Here is a 22617-nt window from a genome sequence, read left to right as displayed (position 1 = left end):
TGAGCAGCCTTCGTACCGCGGGGGCAGCAGTTCAGTCACCAGCTTTGTCCTTTTAACGCCAAATAGCTGAAATGTAAGCTTAGCTCAGCGTTGATTACCCTCACCTACAGCCGCGTACGCGCAGGCGCTGTCGTGCACTACGCGAGCCGCAGCCCGTCGCACCTCGGCCTCCTGGGCTGCGGCGCTCGCCGGCAGCGGGAGCGGCCGAGGTGACAATTCGGTGCGTTTTTACTGCGCTGCCCGGCCACGAGCCCTCGTGTGCGTCCCGCGTGCTGCCCCCAGGGAGGTGCTGCGTGGGCGGCAGCCGGAGGCCGCGCAGCAGCTCGTCGCGCACCTACAGAAATGAACATTTTCAGTAGCACTGACGTTGGGCAGGAGGACGGACATTTAAAATTGAGTGTGTAATTTTTACAGCGTTGGGGGCGTCCTGTCAAAGGTGTTGAGAGTGTTCAAGTCTCGGGTGGCGTCACGCGGCGTCGCCGCGCGCAGACAGACGGTGCCGGTGGCTGCGTGAGCAAGGCCTGGACAAATGAGGACTATCCACCAGCTACCGACCACCACGCCCCAGCAACTAAACGCAGCGTGACGCTTTCAGCTACTTGTTTATTGTTTAACAGAAAGCAGGGTAAGGCCGGAGTTTTAACATGATTCTTGGCTAATTTAAAAAAAAAAACAAACCACAAAACCAATCCCACAAATAATCTTTTGCACCTTTAAGAGTGAATTTTGGCCAGGAAACCACAATTCATGCAGTATCAATCTGATTTAACGTGTCTTTCATCACAACCACGAATGATCAAATTGCTACATAAATTGCAATTATTTTTTTTAATAGCTGAAGTAAATATGGTGTTAGAAAAATCCCCCCTTGCTGCAGTACAACTGGACAATGCACAGTATAGAACACAGTTAAAAAAAAAAAGAAGTTGCTTGACCAACCCACAACAAAATTACAAAGTGAAAGGGGGGGTGGGGTGTCTATCCTACATGTAGACACCAGTAATATTCATTTAAATATTAAAAAAAAAGAAAGCAAAGCATAACAACAAAGGTAAAAGGAAGACAAACGAGCGCGTTGGTGCCCGGCCCTGACCAAAAGGGCTCCGGCGCCATACGGCAGCGCCGGGACGAGGAGGGCGGCGAACAGCAGCGGCAACTTGCTACTGGGAATGGGCATTAACATGGTTATTAGGCAAGTAACCATCATTGGCGTAATACCCCCAGAAGGAGAGACATGGTTTACATTAAATTATTAAAATAACCAAAACTAAACACCCCCCACCCCCCCCCAAAAAAACTGTAGGAATCACGGACCTTAAAAAAAAAAAGCAGTTTGCGAGCAGGAGGCTGCTGCGGCAAAAACTGAGTGACAAATAACCCTCAGGAAAAAGTCAGTTAATGTGCTTGGTAACGGAGCAGGTTGTGGGTGGGGTTTTTGGTGTGTTTCTGTGTTTTTTTTAAAAAATGCCTCTTAACAAGCGCAGCCCCTGCCTGCCCCAGCGCCTTCGCCGCCCGTCAGTTGGGTGTTAGTGCGTTCTAATGGCTAGCGCATGGGACGCAGGGCGCAGTATAAAGCGCAAGCTAAATAAGCCTTTTCTTAAAAATAAGTTCGAAAACAGGGCTGCGCTCCCAGAGCGAGCGCTCGCGCGCCAGGTAATCACCTTGGAGAGGGACATTAAAATCCGTTCTGTTCACAAGGGCCAGAAGGAAAAACCCAAAACAACTCTAGTTTATGTGCCCATAGTAAGTGGATGCCACTTTTTTTTTTTTTTTTTTTTTTAAAACTTCTAAAACAACAAGACTTTAATTAAAAAATAAAATATATGTTACAAAAGGCACTATTAAGCTTGCGAAAGCATTAAGTGCAGTGTTTTAGGTCTGTACCAAATCCTGAACCTCCTGGCGGGTTTGCGCTTCGTGTGCAGACCAGCCACCCGGGGCCGGCAGCAGCCCTCGACCCCCCCAGGCGCTGGACCCCAAGCCCAGGCTCTGGACCCGCACTGCCCCGCCCCGCCCGCACCTGGCGTGCCGGTGGCCCTACACCTCGCTCACAGCCGGCCGAGGCGGTGCCGCGCGCTCTCCCGCACTGTGTGGCACCAGCGACGCCAAACCCAGCCCTTTTTCACCAGCACAGCCTCGGCAGATTTTAATTTTCTGATCGGATTTACGTGTAACGATAGGCGTGTCTTTTTTTTTCCACCTAGAGAGCTGGCGGCACTAGAGACCGCTCTTTCTGGAAGCTTTCTTTCAAGCACCATTACAACCTTTAAGCTTGATCTGGGAAAATTGTCTTGTGTTTTGAAAAGCATCCTTCAATCCCAGCCTCGTTCTGTCGAAACAAGTCATTCTTCCAGAAGTGAAAGAATCAAATCACTGACTGCTGTAACCAAACCTCATTACCACATCAAGACTAGAGATGTAGTAAAAGCTTAGATTTCAATAAAAATATTTTCAGTCCTTACTCCTCTCTCTTTGCAGTCGGGAAATCAGGAGCCACCTCCTGGGTCACTGGCTACCGCTCCCATCTGTAACAAACCAGACCGTGAAGGTGTCGTGCTGGTAAATCTGCTGAAATTATTGCTGATGTGCTTTTGTGTAGTAACTGTTAAAATCTGCTAATGTTAAAAGCTTCTGTGGGGAAAAAACCAGCTGATTTTTATATATCTCTCTATATATTTTTTTAATCTTCAAACTAACATTTAAAGAAATACCACTAATTTCTATAGTGCCCCTTTACTAAAACACTCAAGTGTATCACGGTGTTTTTACCAGCCGCAGAACAAGCAGAGACTCAAGGTTTTCTGCGCGCAGACACACCCACAGCGGCAGCAGTGCGTGAGTGTCACCCCTCCAGCCCCCGCCGCTGCTGGTTCAGGCGCTCACTGGCTGTTCACGCACAGGGTTTCACGCTCCTGCCCGGCCCGGAAGGCTGTCGTGACCCCGGCGGTGCTTTAGGCTTCCCCGAGCATCGCCCTGCGCACGGAAGGACGTTTAACCTCCTGCCGTTGCTTCCATACAAGTGCTCTTTACTGAGGATGCGCGTCCTCCAGGCGACCCAAGCAAAAGAAACGCAGCTGAGGGCGAACGGGTTCATGACGACGACGACGGGTGATGGCGAACTACCACCCTTCCTAAGTAAAGGTTCAGCTCACTGCTTTACTGGCACGAGGGTTAATTCATAGCTACTGGACAACTGCACTGACTGCCACTAACTTCTTGCGTATCACCGGCAATCTATCTCGTATATGGCCTAAAGACGGATACTCAATTTTTTTTTTTTTTTTAAACATACAGGTGTCCTCAATTGAGGAAAAATAAATAGCCAAGTACAAACCGCATGTCACTTCAGTAACATTGTAGGTTGGGTTTTTTTCCTCCGCTCTATCCATGAAAATATAATTGCAGTCTCAGGAAGATGAATCGTATTTTAGTGGGCAGAAGGCTCCGAAAAATAACGCAGTTTTAACAGAGCTTGGTTGACACAGGCTGGACTGTAGCGCCCAGGGCTCCCGGGCTCTGGAGAGAAGGAGGCGGCAGCGCCGTGCTTCCCTGGACTCCCTGTTACGGGACTATTTCTTCCTGAATTAGAATACGTGGAAGCATTTGGAAGGCCAGCAGCGATGGTTTGGGACTTGGATCTTGCCTTCAGTGCCGGACTCGGCCAACTGAAAGAAACAAACCGTCATTTTGCGTTTTGTTAAGAAAACTGCAATTAGGAGAGCAATAAAGAGAGCACTCGTGCTCAGGGCCACTTGCAGAGCTTAGAAATAATGCACTAGCAGAGAAGAATCGTAACTGGTGTGAGACAGGCCTGAGCAGAGACAGCAACAGCACAATATATGCACAATATGAGACACACAGACGTGTTGCCTCATCAGTAAGATGCCATTTGTTCCAAAATGGCCCTAAGACATTAAATGGCTGTTTGTGGAGCACCTGGACAATTTCAGTCCAAATTACTCCAAATTTAGTCCAACTGGATGTATTTAGTCCTGGTCTGGGTTAGTGCCGCAGCTATTGCAGGACTTCCCCCCTCCTTTTTAAAAACAACCTTGGTGTTGGGACGCCACAGAGGTAGCATCATTTTTCTATATAGTAAATGTCAGTTTTTTTCTTATATCAACAAGAACTAGGATCTAAAATTCCTTTGAAAACAGAGCAAAATATGTCCTTTGTTAAATTAAGAAACCTTTTCTGTCACACCTTTCCTTTTTCTCTGCTTTTCTCTTAAGCAAGGCAGGGTGACCGAAGGATGATTCTAGCACGTGAGAATCATTCCTGTGCTTTCTTTTGCATGTGAAGCAATTTCTTAAATGAGCTGCTACAAACGAAAGACATTTTAAAAGGTTTTCAAAAATAAATCAACAAATAAAAGCCAACTACACAGGATACGCAGGCACACAGCTTATTTAGAACCTTTTGGAATTATTTCCTTCTGACAGACCTACTGGTATCTATCAGGAGGTGGGATTTCTGCAGCCAGAGTCCTGCATATCTAAGCACAGAGTGATCGAGCGTGTCGCTTCTTCGCGTTTGGCAGAGTGCAAAAGTGAGGAGGCTGACAGAGCACGCCTTGGCACTGTCAAATAATTGCAGTAAGCTTTTTTACTTAGGTGATTAAAAGCCTTGTGTTAAGTTTTAGCACTTCAGAACAACACTTCAGACCCTTCAGACAGTGGAATACAAATGAAAAAAGCCTAATAATTAGCCTATTTCTTCCACAAAAATTAATCACACAAATCAGGGGACAAGAGAATTCGAAGAATGAAGTAGTAATAAGGACACCCTATCAACCAGGTATATGAAAATATTCGCCTGTTCTACTCCACTCTAAAGCACAGAAAAACCTTAGTGAGCTTCAAGGATATTTCTAAAACTCTACTTGATGGCCGCCCTGCTTCCCTGCGCTATTTGGAACATGGAGACAAAAGCGAGCTGCTCGCTTTCGCGGTGCTCGGCCCTGCGCAGCGCCCCTCCTTCCGCTGACCGCCTGCACTGCTTTCAGCCCTGCCACGCGGAGTTTCAGCTCTTCCCCAACATTCCTCCTGCTCCAATCCCTGCTAACTGAACACAGCTGCACTTCCCAGCGGCTGGTGCCCAACTCCTGCTCTGGATTTTGTGGGCAGCGAAGCCAGTTAATTGTATTTTTAGAACTCTCACAAACTCTGACAGAGCTTTAAAGGTTCTGTCTTTGAAGGATGTTTTGAAAAATTCATGTTTAATATTCAGAACTTATTAGTGGAAATAGTTCTCATAATAAGTGGAATTTCTTGCATTTAAGAGAGCTGGAAGAAAGAAGAAAAAACTAGAAGTCAGTCCAGGTCATCTGATGGCTTTCTGTTCCTGCCCCTTTCCAATCTGCTGTGTGGCACTGGGTCACCTCTTTCTCTTCTGAGAACTTCATCATGGCTAAGTATCAACCGCAGGCTGTCTAAGCAAGGGACTCCTCAGTGTTCTCACCCATGTCCGTCACCGTGGAAATAAATATCCACATTAATACAACTACCCAAAGAAGCCACTCGAATGAAAGCTGGTGCTCTGGGTCCCCCAAAAGCAACAGCATTCAAAATAAAACATGAATGGCATAACGTGTATTCGGGCGCCCCAACAAATGCAGCCCGCTCCCATCATTTGTGCAGCAAAACGTGAGTGACATCCTCTAAAAACGAAACACACCCCAGCGTTCACACTAACAATCCCTTCGGACTGGGGCGATGGAGGGCAAAATAAAAATAATACTAAAAAGACGCCTGAAGATATTTAAATCACTTTAACATCACTCTGCACAACCTACGTACCCCAAAGCAACAGGGATGAATCACCAGCTGGCATCACGGCTACCCTGAGGCCAATGAAGGCTCCAGGTACTAGGTAACACACCAGCAAACCGAGACACTGGCCAGCTGGAAAACACTTACGCTCTCGAGACCTTCGTTTTCTGTCTGATTTGTCTGTATGGCTGTGCTGAAGTTATCTGGAGCTGCAGTGTAATGGAAGGAATTTGTCTGCAGCACCAGTAAACTCGTCTTATTAACAAGGCACCAGCCAAAAAGGGTCGGTGATTCATTTCAGAAACACGCTAATAGTTAATACAGTTGAATATTTAAAACAAGGTTTTTGTGAGCAACAAGGCCTGGAATTCCAGCTATTCAAGCTGCTCTGCAGCTGACCCGCTGAAACTTTTATTTCAACTCATTTGACTGAATTTGCAGAAATACCTTTGCCTGTCAGATGAAGAGTACGACTGCACTGCATGTTTCCATTTGTAAATGATGGGGTATTTCTGTGGATCAATATCCACTCCTTCTATAGCTGCTAAGACATCACTGTCCAGCTTCGAGGGCTGCTCCCTAGGATACAAACAGAACCAGATGAAGAGAGAACTATGTATTTGTTCAGGCAATAAAACATCCCAATTCCAAATCATTTATTTTTGATATAAGCGAACAAATGGCCCGTGTTCCTCTGTAAGCACAGCTTCACTATGAACTTTTTCCGCAGGCCCCCACAAAAATGACTGTCCGTAATTACACAGTAGTCTCATAAAATAAAAATTTTGAAAATTCAATCTGAGGACATCTCACCTTTGTTAACTTAAGCCAGGCTCATCATGAAGTCAAAGCCTGTCAGATGAACGGTAAACAGCAAAGTTACCTGAATTTCGTTTGGAAACATCAAGTTCTTCCTTCTGCTCCAGACAAGGTATTCAGGTAATTAGTGGCAAGAGGACTGCACGGCTACCGTACAAGCACTGAAGCCCTTTAAGATGATCATTCAAGGCTGACTGCAGCCAGTGTTGCTTAGTATCACATCATCTCAACCTTGCTCCCAATGATACTGTAAAAAGCAGCTTGTTTTGCATACATAAACCAATGGACAAAGAAGCGTTAAAAAAGACAATTCTTACCCAAGCAGGAATAACTTCTTAGAACTGTCATTTGTGGGCGAAGCCTTCAAAAGAAATTTCGGGGAAGAACGTTCTTGATGATGTTGTGCCTCCTTAGTCTGAATTCCAGATTCCACAGACATCCTCTCCTTCTCTGATGGTGCTTGGTGTTCTGTCCCTAACTTGGTCTCTCCAGGTTTACCTGTAAGACTGGGCTCAGAACTTGCCAGTGAAACGGCATAGCAGGTCTTATCCAGATGGTCCTTGGGTATTCTCACCGGTCTTGCTCCTTCAGCCAGAATTCGCTCATTCTCGGTTTTTTTAGTGATTTTATTTGATTCTCCTGCAACCTCTTGTTCTTGGAATGACAGGCTTTCAAATTCTGACAGCAAATTGGAAACAGGCGATACGAGGCATTCTTCTCCATCATGCAAATGCTTTCTGTCACTCTTTATCCTTTCACCAGACACTGGATTGCAAAACCCATTTTTGCTGGAAGAAACCGCCTTTTCGTAGTGCCTGGGGCGATCCGACGTTTCTATGATGTTTCCTGCACGCCCCATTGACAAGATATCACACTCGGCGTCGCCAATAGCATCGATACTAGGCTCCTTGGACGCAGCGGGCTGGCTGATATTCCGTGCTGCGTTCTGTCTGTTTTTAATTTCTTCTAAGCTCATGTCATCATCATCCTCATCCAAAAATGCTCCAACAGAAATGGAATTGCAGCACTTTTTACTCCTGCCTGTAAAAAAATTTAAGAAGAGCAACACATAAAAAGACTTTCGACAGAACGCCCATCACAGAAGCCAGGAACAAATGCAAAATCTTTATGCCTTATCCTATTTACTGAAGCCCTCTGTGATTCTGTTTATGCAACAGCGTGCCCTAACCTAACTGAAGCTATAAATGCAAAATGACAACATTAAGGCTGTATTTTTTTTTTTACAAATAACCTTTTATCTCCTAGTCACTTGAGAGCTGTGTTTCCTACACTCTTCACCTCAATTATTAACCAGCAACAAAGGATAAAGTCAGGACAAAGCAGAACAGGGTAGGAAAACATTACTAAGTTTTAATCTCTTCCAAAGCAGAAAGGCTTGTGACTAGTCCAATGACTATCCTTCGGGGTCCTGTCAGCCCAGTGTATCCCAGTACCAGAGCCCCTTCAGATCTATAATCACATGGGAAAGAAGGTGGAAGGAACGCAAAGACCTGGGACTAGCGGGTGCCTTCCATAAACACAAGGCAAGCAGTGGTCTGAGAAGGTATAACAGCTCTCCCGGGTGTTGTTCAGTGTGTCGTTCACCCTCAATTGTAAAGAATTATTCCGTTACTTTAAGAAATTATTCTGTATCTGTGGATTACAAAATTCTGTACTCTGAGACGAAGTCCCAAATGCTCCGAGTAAAAACGTACTGAAGACAGAGGCCGTCTTACAGGAATTTCATGTGGGGGCTACAATCGAATAAAGCACTTTGCATGAACGACAACCAACACCTAATGAGGTCTGTTCTAGTCCTACATTCGCGGTCTGTTAGCTACCTTTTCAATACCATGATCAGCCTGTTTGGATAACAGATTAATAACAGCAACCACAGCAGGTGAGTACCGCTTCCCCAGGGCACCGAGCTTTTTCTCTCCCTCTTCTCCCTAGGTACAGCCTGTTGTTCGTAGCATTTGCCCTTTTCTTACCAGAAGGATGTGGAGTTTTATATCTATTGCAGGTTTCATTTTCCCCTGTTTCTTGCTGAGCCTTTTCGCTCATTTCCCGATGACTCAGGTACTCTTCTAATTTTCGCAGCCCCTCCTGGGAAGACAGATCAACAAAACAGCCCAGAAATTCCCAGTATTCAACCCACGGGAACCCCAGTTCATGAGCTAACTCCCTGCAATAAATAAAATAAAACGAATCATTTGTGAAGACATAAATAGTAGTTTGACAATAACTTTTCTGAACACATTTTATCAGCTATTAATAGGAGTACAAACGTGCAACTAGGCAACACAATTCCACAACAATCAACAGTCTGCAAAAGTGATCTATACATCCTTAGCAAACGTAGCGTCGTCTAATTTTTTTCTAGAATATTTTTCAAATTTAATCTACTATTCTTAGAAGTTAGCAGCATAAATATTGCTATTTTTAAGCTGACTGTTTCTAGACATTGGATAGGGATGAACTCCCACTGATGTAGGCGTGATTTGAATGAAACTCCATTCACTAGCTTTTTCTATTTGGGAATGGGAGAAGGTAGGAGGAAGCAAGGGGTTATTTTAAGGAAAGAAACCTAGTCAGCTTTTAACAAAGTACCCTTTCTCCATATATTGCTGATACCAGGTATTTCAACAGCGAGGACACATACCACAACACACAGCTTTTATAAAGCAGAACGTTTCTATTAGGATCTTTTCATTCTGCTATCTTTTTTACCAATCCCTCAATTTTACAGAAAAAGTAGGCTATGCATAATTTTAGGTCTTCTGACAAATTAGGCAAGTAAATATTTGAGAAAAGCATTCTATGCATACCATCAGTAACAGTTAAAATATTTTGTTCTTGATTCCCAAAGCTAAGAAAGCTAGCTCTCACATTTTTAGCTATTTTGTTTACACAAAAATACAGTAAAAATCCAACTACAACACACTGCATAAATATTTCTGCCAGTAACTTTTGCCCTAAGATATTGTTCAGTAAGTAACAACCGTACTCTCAGCACAAGTCCTTTGCTTTTAATGGCTCTATTGCTAATTTTTCATACTGATGATCTTTTAGATACCTTCCAACTCTTTCAACGCCTCTCTCCAGATCAGATTTCCTGACATTGTGAAAGAAGCCAGCTCTCTCTCGAGGTGGAGTCTTCCAAAGCTTGCGAAATTCTTCGGCCTTTAAAAAACAGAAATAATTTAAAAAACCTACCCCCTACAACACGAAGCTCAGTGCTGGCTAAATGTCTACCCGTAGCTCTAGAAGACATTTAGCCGTTTGCTGTCCACACGTAAACAACTCATGTTCTGCCGCAAGTGTTGCTCAACGCTAGCTATGAAGAATCTCACACTGGATCCAGAGTTACTCCTCCCAGGATTACTGGTTACTTTGATCTTATAACTGCTTATTAAAAGAGTAAGGACCACAGCATGTAACCACCTTAGAGTAAACTACATAGACACTAAGTCAGCCTGGTTTTAATTTGTGTGCAGCAGGAATATAATTTTCCCATGCCATTATACTTCTATTTAATGATAAATGTTGCCTTGGCCACTGGTTTCTTGGATGCAAAGGTGATATTTTTATATGCATATTCCACAAACTTGCTGTAATGATTAGAATATATTCTTGCTGTTTATTTTGAAGTTTGGATTTTTGTAAAATCCCAAACTTTATGCCTTTGTATGACAAAAATCAGCAACAATGACTAGGAATTACATTCAGACATTAGAAGTATCTGTCAGTAATCAAAATAATGCATTGTTTACATCCTAGGTAGAATTTTCAGAGTGTAAAATATATTTACATTTCTGTTAGCTGAACAGAAAACTGACCAATGAGCATGTTTAGAAGAAAAAGCATTAAGCACTTTAGTAAAACTCAGTCCTGGAAGAATCCAAGCATTAGATGACAGAAAGTCCTAGTTTGTGTTTATTCGCTATTTCTAAAGCCGTCATACTTCCAGCATGAATCATCCTTTCAATATGTGCAAAGAAACGTCTGTAAATGTAGAATATATTTAACCAATAACTAAGTATTCCTCCTGAAAACTAAAAATGTCGCTTTTCTACTGTACAATCAATACTTTTCCAGAACCATCCCAACACCTACTACTTGGTCGTTTAGAAAAAAATATTAATAGTAATTCAACAAGCAGAGGTGATAAACTGCTTCTAACATCCAGCGTCCATTTCTAGAAACGAGATAAAGTTGTAGTTAAGATTTTTTAAAACTGATTCGTAGCCTCATTGAAAGGCTTTGTTTCAGATTAGGAAGTCAGAGCCACTATCTGTAAGACCACAAAAGGTTTGTCGAAGAGTGCTCTGTGAATAGGTTCCAATAGGAATGAGAACAACCTTCTTATGACCAAATTTCCACTCCCATTTACACCACGTGTTTCTCTTTTCAGCAATAAAAAGTATTTAGAAGTTTCTGTGCTTCTGTTCTGCAGAAGATCCAGCTCTTCAAGAAAAAGAGAGCTGCAATCTAACAGGGGCAAGCTACACCACACAGCGAACTGTGGGTGGATCTTCTCACGGTTCTTTACTAAAAAAAAAGGGGAAAGAGGCATTTGAGTCATATGAAGTTCTCTCCTTACCTTTGAGGGGCTCATGGGGCCTGCGAAAGCTCTTATGGACAATACTGGATCTTTGGGGCTGCCAGTGTATTTAGATAAAGTTCTGTGGGGACCATCATCTGTCTGATCAGGCGACCACGGCGCACCAATTACAGGAGCTGAGGAATTGTCTTCTGCTCTCAAGAGCGGGACATAGTATTGACCTAAAATAAATAATACAAAGCTCTCTCAAGAAGTTTTGCTTACATTATCCTGCTGCTTCTTCCTAGAATATCAATACACCTGTGTACCTAAGTGTCTGACATTGTTTCACTAGTAAAACTGGTTGTAATTCAAACTCATTGTTTCAACATTTATGGCCTGCTTTAGTACAGGCTCCCTTCTCTCTCAAACACAAAAACACCGGCACTGATATACACCCCCCATCCCTAAGGATCTTCAACAAATTTCAAAACCTCCTTTTGCAAATGCCTAACCCCACATGTGACAATACAGTGAAACGTTCCGTGTCAAAGAAATGACACAACTCCCCAGCGTGACAAACAAATCTCTTGCTCTGCAAAGGTCTTTTGTTTGCTTTTAGATTAAACTCTCTGCTTCAGGCTCGCTGAATAAAATAAGGGCTGTGCCCATGTTACAGAGCTATGAGGATAACCTTGTGATCCATACAGTAAGAGTTCTGACCATGTAATTTAAAAGACAAGAAGTTTTCTATTCCTTGTCAGCTGTAGTTTCTCCTTGGTTTTCACAGCCCCCTACAGTAGCACCATTTAAGAACAGGAACACTACAGAAAGCAAACAGAATAGGCGACGGCAAAGAGCCAAAACACATGCCTGATACAGCACAGAACTCTGAATACAGACCTTTCAAGTACTCTCTTAGTTTTTCTTTCAATTCTGCAGATTTATTCTTGCTTCTTTCACAAACTACCTGTTAATATAATTTTAGTTGTTTGTTAGTAAAGCGTAAGACATCGGTCTTAAATCAATCGCAATGTGAGTTCTTTTTGAATAGTCACATTACTGGCCTCTACCCACCTCATCAAGTACTTGTAATTCATAGCAAAACACACCACTAAAATACAGTCACATCCATAAAATGGACACGCTAAAGAAAAGGCAGTGAATCATAAAATCTAGAACTTTTCCCCAGATACAATCAACGTAAAATATTTTTAATGTTATCAAAGATTTACACTCTAATCATGGCCCCAGTATCTTCCTACAAACCTTCTATCTGCAGTAGTTAGTAAATGTTTGAGCTTGAAAAATATTGGTTAGGCATAACGTTTTTGGTTTTGCTGTGGACATGAAGAGACCTACCTCTTCTGGAGTTTGATCGTATTTGTTTCTTGGTTTTTTTACAATAGCTGGGTGTGAGGTGAGCACTTTAACAACGTCCAAATTCCCAAACTTGCAGGCAAAATGCAGCGGAGTATCAAAGCCCTGCAGTGGGAAAAACGGAAATTCACATGTATTTGGAAACATGACAAAGTCAATCTCAAGTGTCTTATTTTGAGACTGGGAAAAGTAAATAAATGTCATGACTAATTATCAGGGCTCTTAACATCTTTTCCCACCATACTGTAGAATGATGACTATTAACTGATTTTGCTAGAAGTGTCGCCTTCTGCTCTCTTCCCTTCTCCCTTACACACCCATAACACCTTCCAGTTGTTTCCATAATAAGAAACTGGCAAATATTCAAGTCTTACCATTTTATCTGGTGTATTAAGGTATAGGTCAACAATATATTGGATGCGATTCTTCAACATTATATCATCATCATCTGGATACATAAGCCGCATAAATTCCGGATTTTCCAAAGTGTCCAGTAATAACTGGCAGATTCCAGGCTGATTCTCCTTGGCAGCAACATGCATGACATTGTACCTACACCCTTCCTGGAAAAAACCCCAAAAGACAACCATTAGAATGAACTGAAATTTAAACAGCTTTCTTATGCCCATACGCTTAACTGATCTGACTGAAAATACAAAGGTTCCCACACCAAGTCTTAGATTTAGATTTATGTTTCTTAATGTTTTATTAGGAAAAGACATTTACGAAACAGTACATAAACATTCAGAACGGCAGTAAATTATATGATATTGTAAAGACTTATGCATCTTTATATCCACATTATTCTTAAAATTAATGGAATTTATTCCTATACTCAGCTATAGTCTTTTTTTTTTACAACTAGGGCAAAAATGTGGCAAAGAAGGCATATTAAGATATCACGTAATAAAAGGAGATCAGAAGTTCAGTGTATAAAAAGAGCAGGAAAATGGGTGGGTATATATCTACAAAATTCAGTTTGCTGTAATATATGACATACAAACTTTCAACAGCTTCACAAAGCTGGTCTGATAGAAGTAATTTGTTAAAGTAAGATCGTCAGTGTCTGCTAAACAGTACCTTATACGTGGATTTTAGATACAGAGCACGTTTTGAAATTTTAAGGTGGTGCCCAGGTAAGCAGTGCTGTAGGAACACCTGGCTACAGCCATCCTTAAAATCATTCTATTGAGAAAAGACTGGAATTGTTTGGAGGAGATCAATACTATATGAAAACAAGCCTATTCTTCCCCTGAAGAACTGCATACTCAGTTTCTTCAGCTCTTCTGGAGCAAAGCAAACTCTCAGCTGTGACGGGTGACTTATGCAAGACAGACAACTGCCATGTTTCTCTCAGCTTTCAGCTAGTATCCATAAACACTGAGAAACCTTGCACCAGTGGAAACAAGATATCTAGAAAACAGCACTCCTTCCAGTTCTGCTTATCAGGCCTCAAAGCTACATCACTAAACCAGAACTTGGATTTGTTTTTTTTCACCTGTACCACTGTCGGATTGTCTCCCGACCCAATCAGATAGCGAGGGTTACTCCAAATAAGTTCTGAAAATGTTGCTGTATCTCCTTTCTCGACAGCTTTCCGAAGTTTAGCAGTAAGATCTTGAGTACGTGGACTTTTGTAACTGTTGGCTCTCTCCTTATTAGCAGTTTCAGTCTCAGGGGAGCATAAGCCATCTGTCAAAACACAAGTAACATGTTACCAGACACATTCTTTTCAGTGATCACTATTTTCACACCCAGATCGTGAAAATAAGCTTTTAATCTAAAATATGTGTTAACTTTGCATCTTTAATGTACAGGAGTAAAAGAATTAAGGTCAATGACAAGACATTTAAAAATACTAGTAGTTTGTAATAGGGAGGGAGGGAGGAGAATACAACCTAATCACCTTGTAGAACTGTTTCAGACTTTAATAGGGATCAGTTAATTTTATAATTACCAACCTGCTTCCATCCAAACTTCAACAAGAAATAAGAATTTTCCAAATCTTAAAATTGCTTTTGCAGTTCTGTGACTACTCAGTCCCTTTAATAAAGCAACTGCTAACAGTGTGAAATATGATCAGTGGTCACCATTTCATTTCTGAACTTATGAACTTACTTAACAATCAAGTACAGTTTTAACAGACTGCGCAATTTTATCAGTGTCTTATTAAACTTCTAAAATTCCTGAAGTCCATGAGTAAATCAAATCCTACTAAATATAACCACAGGCTACTAAGCAATATATGCAGGCCATTACCAACATTTCAGCTTTAGAATAGCAACGGTTTTTAGTGTAAAATGCGTGCGAACCAGAATGACAATTGCTTTTAAAAGCAACCAGTTTACTTTATCATAACATAGAGCATAGAAACCATACACTGAAGGCCGAATCTTATGCTTTAAAACACAAAAAGCAGTCTTTCCATAGATTCCTGGGGCTCTAGTTTACTTCTGTGGTAGTTCTTTACAAAAGAAATGGCAGGATTCCAACATACTTGTTTTCCTTTTGATTTCTGTACATAAACTTTGGTCGTCCTTTCTTGAAAAAGCGCCCATTAACTTTAAGGACGGCTTCTCCAGTGACAGTATCACCTTATACGGGAGTAAAACCAGATTTGAAGTAAAAAATTAAAATATGCTTTTTACTGCCTGTTCCTAATTTATTTCACAGGAAAAAAATGTAGTTAAAAACTGGTTGCCATATCCATTTATAAAGTAATTTTATTTGGTGAGAAAGCTCTGGAGCTGTGATCTTACGTTTGTTTACAGGTTCTCCTAAACACCACCACTCTAAAAGGACTTCAATTTATTAAGACGCTTCACCCTTTCAAATTCTTTGTTATTAGTATATTCCTCATGAAGTTGTTGCTTCTTCTCTCATAAAAAATGAGCAGACTGTATACAGCATCTACTGTACACAGACAAACACCCCCACTTACCTCTGTTAAATGATCCCATTTTCACTGGAGACAAACATAAAGAGGACTTGCTTGGAGATGGGAAATAATCACAGATTCCTTTAGCAAATTTCTCAGCGTCCTCTCTGTTTGTAAAAGCTTTGAAACGGGAACCCTTAATCATCTTAACAGCTTGGAGAGCTTCCTTTTTATCTTCATAAACATGTATTCTCTCTGCAACAAAGTACAATCAAAGTTAAGTCATTTCAGTAACCTCAGATTTGTTCCTAGAAACAGATTACAAAACCCTCAGACTATCCTTCCAGCTGTGGTCTCAAACTGCTTCTCTACCAAACATGGTGTTAAGAATCAAAAGTCCTTTTAAATTTTCTCTCTTGGAAACTGAGTAGACGACTTTTACACGTTCCAGCTAACATCAGGTGGTATGTGTACAGTGTTTGGCCATTCGTATCAATCAATGTCTGAACATCTTCTTTAATAGATGGGCCAGCTTCAACAAGCGAGTATTTCACATCCAGACTCAAAAGCGAACTCGGAGCTCATTCAGCCTGCGTTAGTGTCCACGTTCTCCTGTTCAGAAAGATCAACTACATAAGTGATCCACTGTCACAACTTTAAGACCCCCTACATAGAACCTTAGGTATTAATCAAATCCTTCTCCTTCTCCTCCTTTACATTAACGTTCATTTGTTCAAATTAAGGTATCTGAATATCCTTCTGTGAGCAAGAATACTTACTACTGTCTCAGAGTAAACGATTCTTCATGTACTACTGTAATCCTGCCACTAGGTAATTTAATAATTCCTTATTGCAGTATTCATCAATAAAATGTGAAGAATGACTGATGTTTCTTGATACCATTTGGCATTAAGACAGAAAGGAAAATATGAAATCTGTTACATCATTTAAGCTTCAACTGATGACAGTATAAGTGGGGTTTTGCTTCTTTACTTGTAGGATTACTTTTCATTCTTGAGAAGGATTAAAGGCGCAGGATGGGAAATAATTTTCTTCATCTGAGCTACATGGAGTAGAGGATCCTCATGTGTATCAGCTATTATGGCAGAACACCTGGGATGTCTTATAACTGGGTTTCTATGCTTCAGAAAATCCAATAAATACTATTTACAGAAACAAAAAAATAATTCAAGCAACGCTTAAAATAGTAACACAGTGGTGTTCATATCACTTGCTACATAGGAAAAGGTCTATTTAGACATGACTGTAAAATGCTGATCCTTGGAAATAAAGGAAATTAATATTTACCATTCCTTGCCAATATGTCATCATAAACTGGACAAACACCATAGAATAGTGGAGGATCTCTGGACGGCGTCTGAGTGCTGATTTGTGAATCAACACATCCTGCACCACAGACTGGAGCTGAGCAGTTCATGTGCATCACAGCATCTTCTTCTGGAGGGTTCAGACCTACGCAGTATCCAAAGTCCGCCTCTTCAGAAACACCTCCGTGGCCGTTGTGATTCACTGCCATCGTTTTCAAAGCCTTTTGTGCTTCTGCCCGCCTGCCATGAGATGGGACGTTTCCAGCAGCCTCCTCTGACAGAGCAGATCCTTCTTCCTCCAACGCTCCTTGCTGCTCCAACAACGCCTGCGCCAATTTTTTTTCAAAAATAAACCTAGTAGTCGAGGTAATGGGCCCACATTTCAGTCCTGCTCTCACAATTTCTTCTCTAAGCTCATCAGGGGTGAGCTGCTTCAATCGGCATAATATTGCATCCATTGTTATTTCAACTATAGGAAAGGCAGAAAAGAGAGGAGATCAACTGTAAGGAACACCACCACTTTTATTTTCTGATATTTAAACGCTGTATTAAAACCAAGGAAAAGTGTCTCATAACAATTTCTCTGATTCTGAAGAGATTATCGATGTTGCAGAGAAGACAAAGTATTTTTCAACTCAACACACTAAAAACATTTGTAAGCTATCACTTATACCAAGAGTTTATTTCCTCCTCTCACAACTACTTGGAAGAGTGTTTACAGCTTATATTTTATTCTTGTTTGTCCTTTTCAAATTTATTTTGAGTGAAAACTCAATCCAGAATATTTATGCAGGAAAATTTCTGATAAGTGGAGAAACTTTTGATTCCTGTCAAGAAAGGAACAATCTGTGTATGCAGTGGGATAAAAGAACACGACGACTAATCAGCCCCAGTATGAGATTCTGGTTGGGCAGCACCTACAGCTAAAACCACAGCACCATTTCTATTATTTCCATAAGAATTTCTAGCTGACAAAAGTGTAAGCCGTAAGCATGACGCAGCAACCAGGGAGGCTATCTTTGGCTGTGATGCAAGGCTGGAACTATTTACACAACATGCTGTTTCCCAGCCCTGGTTTTGAGAGCAAAGAGCCAGAAGACAAGGCACAGCTGATCTTTTCAGATTTCCCTCTCCAACAAAAAGCAGGAGCTGGAAGAATGTCTCCATTTCCAAAGGAAAATCCTTCTCTCTGGTACAACGCTGCCAGTCCCCCAGCTCACTTCCTTCCATGTAATCCACACACTTAGAGCTTCTCCACGGTCAGCAAGAAGATACCATGATGCCAGTATGAATTTCTGGCTGTGAAAAACACAACTGAAAAATACAGGATTTGGGCAGCTCAAGAACTTAATAAGCTCTAAAGTTATTTCATTGGGTACTGCATCCGTGTATCCCCACAGAGGCTGTGACTTTCCTGCTGTACACTAGTCAGAAAGGACAGCCCTAGGATAGAAACGATTAGGCTGTTGCATTCCTTCAGCTTGCTTTCACTCCCCCCTCAAAGTGACCCTTCCTTTTATCACCTAGCCGTTTTATGGGTTATACTGGTTTGCATAGGAGCGTATGGCATGTTTAGTACTTTGTTTTCACTTCCAGGTTTCACCCTCAGTTTATGAAACTTAGGACTACCAGAACACATATTTGTAGCTTTTGCACGTGAATTTATTTCTATTTTTTTAATTCACTCTTTTTTTTATTTACACAACTTCTCATCTTGATCCATTAGAGACAATCTCCCAGGTATGATGCCAGTATCACCTGTATTTTTAATTTAATTCTCCTCAAAAGAGCATTTGTGGATGCACATGGCAATATGAGGAACATCCCCCATTTATGAGCTCTCCTGCTTTATGAACAGGGTGCACAAGCAGCCCTTAACATGAGTCAGAGCATTCACTCTGATGGGCAAGAACCTTTGTCTGGGAAACTAATGAGAGGCTTGAACGGTGAACAGCTGCACCCTAACACCACGGAGATGCGGCGCTCTAAAGACTGGATCCTAGTAGAGTCAATTATTCATTTTGTCAGAGTGTACAAACTCAGGAGTACTTCCAAAATGGCATCTCCATCATAGACTTACAGTCGAGTCAAACTCCCGTATTTTTCCGTGTTTATTACCAATATAGCATCACAAAATACAGCAACAAAAGAGACATGACAATTTAGCTTTTTAAATTACCCAAGGATTAAGCTGGTAAGAACAAAGCTTGTCATGTATTAAAAAACCCAACCACACAGAGGTATTTTCATAACTTTCAGCAATTGTCAATATAGCCAAGTAAAATTTTCTCTGGAATTTGACTGCAAAATGACATTTCTAATGTTGGGAAATACTACGGAAAAAGATGTTAATGTCAAACCTTGAGTAGGTTTTCAAATGTTATTGTAACTTGAGAGTTACACGAGTGTGAGAGTTGTTTTCTCTGAGGGCCATTTCTTCTGAGAGTTGGTGGTTTTTCTGTGAATGTTCAATTTTAAATATCTTGTGGTTAGAGGACATACCTCAGTCCCAGAATGTTTCCCAAATATTAACTAGAACCTCACTGAAACAATGGGAAATGAAGAGTATTTCAGCTTAAAAAAACTACCTAAACTGTGGCAAAGCCACAGGTGATGCTGCTGAGCCACCTCCCCAGTGTATTGTAGTTCCCTAATGATTCCCCAGCCTCCAAGCAACCTCACTGTTAATGAATATCTGACTTGCCCACAGATTGCAAAGGTAGATGTGAAATCTCACTTGTTTTTGATCCTTAATTCCCTATTTTTTTATTAAATTTTATGCCATTATGTATTAATCAACAGATACAATATGGCCCTGAGGTCAACTATAAGCATATCAAGCCTCACTATTCTAAGGATTTTCTTTTTCAGATTGTATAACTGAAAAAACACAATCAAGATGAAAGCTCAGAGGCAAGAAAGTTTATTGCAGAAACAACTCCATGAAAGCACTTTAAAAGGGTCAACATAATATCATGCCTTAAAGAATTAACTCAGGAAATGCTCTATTTTTAGGGTTCAGAACCAGCACAGTCACCCTGCAGAAGAGCAGACCCTTACGTACGTACAATTCATGCACACGGAGTATGCAGGCACATGCAAAAAATCTTTCTTTTTGGCTTGTGGTTAAGTAAAAAATGTCAGGAAGGAACGATTTCTCTGGTATCTCACATTTTTGGTAGAACTTGGTACCTAAAATTTTCTTCTTCAACTAGGTAAGAAAAAGTATTCATTTCACACAGCCGTTACAACTCAGGCACAACTACATCAGAGATTGAAATGACAAAGCAGCCCAACAGTGAAGAAATTAATGTTTGGCTTAAGATCTACTGTTCGCATGAAGAGCTTTCTACACTAAGCTTCCTGCAGAAACAGGAAAAACATTGTTGGAATGACAACATAGAACTTTCACGAAACGTGTGTGTATTCTGACATTGAGCTTTCATCTAACATGGATGAGCATTTATTAATTTTTAACTGCATCACCCATTTTGACCCACCCAAAACAAACGGTGGGACTTGCAAACCTGAGAAATAGCAACTGCCTGTTTTAAGCTGATCCTTCAATCATTTGCTACATGCAGGTGCAAAAGGTGATTATTCAAACTTTAAAATGCATTTCATGTAATTCCAAGGGATCCAGAGTACAGCCAGCACTGACGCAGCTACCTTTTCTAGTTTAGCACACAAGGTCTTGCAAGTGGCCTTTAGTGGCTTTACAAATATGAGTAACTACTTTAACAACAACCACATGTTTGAAGCTTCTTCCAAATCAACCAAAAATCTGGAAGAATGAGTAAGAGTTGCATTTTCCTTTGTCTTACTGCATTCAGTATGAAACAGCAGAATCTGTTTTAAGAAAACAAATTAAGACTGGTACCAAGAAAGAATGATCGATCAACTTTTAAGAACAGGAATATTACTTATTCTACTACTCGTTAAACGAGCAATGCAAGAACACAGAGGGATATTTTTTACTATTTTGTAATGGCAGGAATTAAATGAGAAACACATTCTGTCTTTGGCTATATTTTGACTGCTAAGATTTGCACATGGCAAAATAATCGTGGCGATGCAATCGGGTACTCAGCCTATACTGCCTGTTGCCAAATTAGCCAACAGCTATGAAATACGTGGCAGAAACAGAACTGGAAAACGAACTTGAAAAAAGCCAGGATTAAAAGAAAAGGGGGGCGGGGGGAGGATGACACCAAAAAAGGGCAACTTCCCGGGAACGGGCATGTGTTCCTAGCGCTCGAAGGGAAGGCAGGCTCGGCGCCGGAGGACGGAGGCAGCGAGCAGGAGCGGGGAGGCGGGAGAAGGGTGGGGCGGGCAGCGGCCCAGGCCGCCGGCAGGGCCGAGGCGTGCGCCGGGACGGAGGCAGGCGGGCAGGGAGGGAGGGAAGGCAGAGGGCAGCGGAGGAGCGGGGCGGCGGCGCGGCTGTGAAGCTCCACCCGCGGGCGCCCACCCCAGGGCGGCGGAGGCAAGAAGGGCGAGAGGCCGAGCTGCCGCAGGCCTCCCCGGGCGGTGGCCGCCCGCCCGCCCGGCCGCCCCTCCCGCGGAGCGAGGGGCAGCGCCACCCCCCGCCAGCCTCCCCCAAGTCTCTCACCTGGGCGGCTCCCGCCGCTGCAGCGCCGGCTCCCCGCGGAGAGCGGCGGCGGGGAGGAGAGGGCTGCCGGGGAGATGGCCGCCGCCGGCGCCCCGCGGCGGCCCGGCCTCCTCTCCAGCAACCGGAGCAGCCAGCCCACGGCGCCGATGACCGCGCAGGCGACCAAGAGCTCCCAGCCCGGCCAGCGGCCCCAGGCGACTCCCCACAGGGAGCCCCAGTCCCCGGCGGCCCCGACCCACCGCTCCATGCCCCGGCCCCAGCCCCAGCCCCAGCCCCGGCCCGGCCCAGCCCGCCCTTCGGGGACGGTACCTCAGCGGCCTCCCGGCTTCCGTCTCTCCTCCTCCTCCCGCCCTGCCCCGCCAGGCCCCCGCCTCGCGCCGCCGGGCCTGCCCGCCCCGCTGCCTGACAGAAAAGCACGGCAGCCCCGCCCCGCCCCGCCCCGCTCACCTCAGCGAGGCGTCGTGCCGGGAAAAGTGGCTTTTAATTAAGCTCCGAATATGCGTAGGTGAGGTGTCCCGACCGATACCGCACGGAGAGATGCTTAAATGCGGGACTCGACAATTCCACAGCACCTCCCTCCCCCTCAGACCTATAGTCTGTATGTTTACGGTTTACAGTGTTTATCGAGATTCAAAATGCCTGTTTATAGAGCAAAAAGCTCAAACTCAAACACCGCAGCAGTCTCAGATAAGCCAGCAGAGATGGAAAATCATGAAGAAGCAGAGAAGGAAGCAAGTCCCTTCACAGGTGTAAACTATCCCTCCCATGAAGTGTAACATCACCACCTCAGGGGTACCTTAGGGGTACAGCTGCTCGTACTGCAAACAAACCAGTCAGTTACTGGTTTAAATGACGAGACAAAGCGGCAGGGCTTCAACAAGAAGCTGTCAGCATCCCATTAACTCACACTGTTTAATATTAAAAGCAAGGGACAGTATTTCTCTCCTCATCATTACAATTGGCTAATTTAGAATCAAGATAACATCTCTGCCTTGTTCCATTTTGTACGCTCAAACTTAAGATGTTAGCAAATTCAGGCCAAGGGAGATACACTCATTACCTTTCTTTCCTGACATGTTCAGCAAACTGAGAAGTAAACATAATGGAAATACAAGAACAACTGATTTTAGATGGGTTAAAAATCAGTCAAAAATCAATACACAATAGCGTAATCTTTCAAAGTAAGTTGGATTTTTTTCCTTAAAAGTGGCCGTACATGTTTGGAATCCTAAACCTAAAAATTACTGCCCAAAACCAAGAGAAAACAATATCAATTTCTCTTTAGAAGT

The 22617-nt window shown here is 42.6% G+C and overlaps 1 protein-coding gene across 2 annotated transcripts; it reads right to left on the bottom strand.

The window, feature by feature from the left end:
- Positions 1 to 583: 583 nt before the first annotated feature.
- ANKLE2 (ankyrin repeat and LEM domain containing 2) lies at positions 584 to 21689 on the bottom strand. Of its 2 annotated transcripts, none has more exons than XM_064466526.1 (13): positions 21638 to 21689; positions 16700 to 17188; positions 15455 to 15646; positions 14012 to 14205; positions 12888 to 13076; positions 12496 to 12618; positions 12037 to 12103; positions 11194 to 11375; positions 9667 to 9773; positions 8582 to 8775; positions 6908 to 7631; positions 6219 to 6350; positions 584 to 3665 (listed from the first exon to the last, which is right to left on the bottom strand). In XM_064466526.1, the coding sequence occupies exons 2-13, from the start codon at positions 17175 to 17177 to the stop codon at positions 3428 to 3430; spliced, it is 2820 nt and encodes a 939-aa protein (XP_064322596.1). In that variant the 5' UTR covers positions 17178 to 17188; positions 21638 to 21689; the 3' UTR covers positions 584 to 3427. The 2 variants fall into 2 exon arrangements, with proteins under 2 accessions (XP_064322596.1, XP_064322597.1); XM_064466527.1 differs by lacking the exon at positions 21638 to 21689 and adding an exon at positions 21329 to 21590.
- Positions 21690 to 22617: the final 928 nt, after the last annotated feature.

The sequence above is a fragment of the Phalacrocorax carbo genome, chromosome 15, assembly GCF_963921805.1.
Source record: "Phalacrocorax carbo chromosome 15, bPhaCar2.1, whole genome shotgun sequence".
NCBI lineage: Eukaryota > Metazoa > Chordata > Aves > Suliformes > Phalacrocoracidae > Phalacrocorax > Phalacrocorax carbo.
This window is presented reverse-complemented; position numbering and strand designations above follow the sequence as displayed.

Excerpts from the sequence above, each read along its gene's own strand:
- ANKLE2 (XM_064466527.1), bottom strand. The coding sequence starts at position 21,575 with ATGGAGCGGTGGGTCGGGGCCGCCGGGGACTGGGGCTCCCTGTGGGGA. Across the intron at positions 17,189-21,328 it reads CAGCGGCGGGAGCCGCCCAG|TTGAAATAACAATGGATGCA; the intron begins GTGAGAGACTTG and ends CCTTTCCTATAG. Across the intron at positions 3,666-6,218 it reads TCTTCATCTGACAGGCAAAG|TTGGCCGAGTCCGGCACTGA; the intron begins GTATTTCTGCAA and ends TGTTTCTTTCAG.